General features: G+C 61.0%; 1 protein-coding gene across 1 annotated transcript in view; it reads left to right on the forward strand.

The window, feature by feature from the left end:
* D2HGDH (D-2-hydroxyglutarate dehydrogenase) overlaps positions 1-2,848 on the forward strand; it is a gene marked incomplete in the record, with an annotated part of 28,835 nt that overhangs the window by 13,762 nt on the left and 12,225 nt on the right. The window contains 2 exon segments of the mRNA XM_014582816.2: positions 627-770; positions 2,025-2,167. Of these exon segments, the coding sequence (XP_014438302.2) occupies positions 627-770; positions 2,025-2,167 (287 nt within the window).

The raw sequence follows: 2,848 nt of genomic DNA on the forward strand, positions 1-2,848 counted from the left end.
GCCCTTTGTGGGGGTGGGGGGGGGCGGTGGCTCCCCCCGCCTGTCTCGGCTGCCCACATTACGGTCTCTAGGGCTGGCCTTGGGGCACTCCCACATCACCGGGGCCAGTCCACCTGGGCCTCTGCTGGACTTCTGTCTGGAACTTCTTTTCAGATACCCATTGGCCTCGCCTTGCCTCCTGTCTCACAGGGGCACATGTTCCCTTTCTCACACAGGCCCCCCGGCTGCCCTGCCGAGGAGGCCACTCATTCTCTTCTGCCTCTGCGCCTGCTGGTCGGCTCCCGTGGTGGGGCCGTGCTGTGGCTCCCCAGGCCTGGGCCACTGTTTCCTTTGTTGTCCTCAGTGTGACTAGCTGGAGCTAGTTCCCCAGGCTGCCCAGCATCTCTGGCCTCCCCTGAGGTCCCCACGCTGTCCCAGGGCCCTGGGTGGTTCTTAATGTCTACCCTGGTGGACCCTGGTGACGACACTGGGGATGGGCTGTTTCCATGGCACCAGGCCTCTGCTCCTTGCGGCCACTCAGCCCACCTGGCCCACACGCCGGCGGCCACTTTGGGGCTCAGCAGCTGGGGGTTGGCTCTGGGCCTGGTCCCTTCCCTGCGAGGCACCTGATTCCCTGGTCGTCGCAGGCTGCCCGGGCTTTGCCGAGGTTCTGCAGACCTTCAGCACCTGCAAGCAGGTGCTGGGCGAGATCCTGTCTGCCTTCGAGTTCATGGACGCCGAGTGTGTGCAGCTGGTTGGGCGCCACCTGCACCTGGCCTGCCCCGTGCGAGGTACTGACCCCAGCCCGCCGCCCCTTCCAGGCTGCTGGCCCTGTGTTGTGGCTTGGGTCCTGGGTGGGCAGAGGGAGGGTCCCCAGGCTGGTGGAGCACTGTGGCCGTGGACCACGTGGAGGGAACCGTTCTCATCGAAGTTAGTGCAGCATGGCCCTATCCCATGGGTGGCACTCCCGAACACGGGAGGAGAGACAGGAAGGGCTGAGCTGGCGGCTTAGGCAAACTGGAAAGGTTGCTTTTCATTTTTGTTTTGTTTGTTTGTTTGTTTCCCCAAACTCTGTCAGCATATTTTAATTTTAAATGAGAAAACAGCCAATGTTTTAAAAACATCCCAGTGTTCTGTGTGACCCTTAATGTTGTGAGAGTGGACAGTTTCAGCCCAGAAGAACAAGTGTCTGAAGGCCACGTGTGTTCTCCCCGTAGTCAGGGTGAATTAGAGCAATTTTGGGGAGGAGACGGAAACAGTGTGGGGGTACCAGCGCCCGCAGCAGCTCTCGCTCGACGGTTTGCCTAAGTGTGGGGGAGTGCACAGTGGCCTCAGACACACAGGCTGCTGGAGAGAAGCAGACCAAACAGAAAAAGAGAAACACCAGCTGCCAGCCTTTTTTTTTTTTTTTTTTTTTTATTAAAGAGGTTTTTGCCTTAGGGCCTGTGTGGTTGCTGGAGAGAAAGAGACAGACAATGAGGAAAACTGAGAAATCACCCCCAGGGGTCATGGCCATGCTCATCCCTTCTCCTCCACTCTCCTTCCAGAATCTTGGGAAAACACACACACACACACACACACCCGCGGTCGTTTTCAAGCCACTGGGTCTGGGACTCAAACTGAGGCTGGCCATGTGGGAGTCCAGTGCCGTGACCCCTATGCCATCTGCCGGTCTCACCAGTTCCTAAGCAAGTAGCCCCGTCTGCCTTCCTGAAGTGGTGGGGAGTACAGCCTTTTGCAGGTGCTCCTGTTTGAGGCCATTGAAGGCTGCTGGCCACAGGGGCCCTCCCCGTAGCCCCAGCTGTGCTGAGAGTGGAGCGTCGGTGCTAAGGCCCTCCTGCCCTCGGTGGAGCCCCTGGGCCGGCTCCGACAGTGAGGGCTGGCGGTGGGTGGGGTGGGCTTTACTTGCCCCTTGGGGTGCTGTTTCTGGAGCCTGGTGATCAGCCTCTCATGAAAGCATCTGGGAGCCCACGGGCCACCGGGGCAGCTCTGGCCCTCCACTGTGCCTAGATCTGGGCTCACCCTGCCCTCCCACTCCCTTCCAGAGAGTCCATTTTATGTCCTGGTTGAGACCTCGGGCTCCAGCGCCAGACACGATGCTGAGAAGATGAACAGCTTCCTGGAGCAGGTGCTGGGCTCTGGCCTGGTGACCGACGGAACCATGGCCACTGACCAGAAGAAGGTCCAGGTGCCCCAGCTGCTCACGCCTCTCCGGGGATCTAGCCCGATGTGGACAGTGGGTTGCGGCTGCAGCATGATTGTGCTTTTCATTGCATTGGGTGGAGGGTCCTCCTGCGGTTCAGGTGGTCTCTTCCCTAGAGTAGAGGTGTTCTCTGCAGCGGCTTTGGTTTCATTGCCAGGTTGCCAGCTCCATGTGGGTGCAGCTAGAGGGCAGGCAGAAGGGGCTGCATGGCGCAGAGGCCATCCTGGAGGGCCACCGGCCCTGGGCACGAGTTTCTGAGGAGTGGTGCTCACAGGTCACTTTGTGCCCTGGGAGGCTGAAAGAAGGCAGACTGGGCAGTGGGGCCCGCCGGTCTCTGTACCCATCCCAGGCAGTGGGACCCGTTGGTCCCATCCCCATCCCAGGCAGTAGGACCCTCTGGTCACTGTTCCCTTCCAGGTCAGTAGGGGCTGTCAGTCACCTTCCCCATCCTGGGCAGTAGAGCCTGCCAGTAGAGCCTGTTGGTCACTGTTCCTGTCCTGGGCAGTGGGGCCACCGGTCACCATGCCTGTCCTGAGCAGTGGGGGCTCTCGGTTGCTGGCCAGGGCCTCGGCGTCCCCCTCCTCTGGCTGCAGTGGGGGGGGGGGGCCAGCCAGGGGCAGCAGAGTGGGGCCCAGGCTGGGGGCCCGCTCTTGGGGGACCCATCTG

The sequence above is a fragment of the Tupaia chinensis genome, unplaced genomic scaffold, assembly GCF_000334495.1.
Source record: "Tupaia chinensis unplaced genomic scaffold, TupChi_1.0 Scaffold143823_1, whole genome shotgun sequence".
NCBI lineage: Eukaryota > Metazoa > Chordata > Mammalia > Scandentia > Tupaiidae > Tupaia > Tupaia belangeri.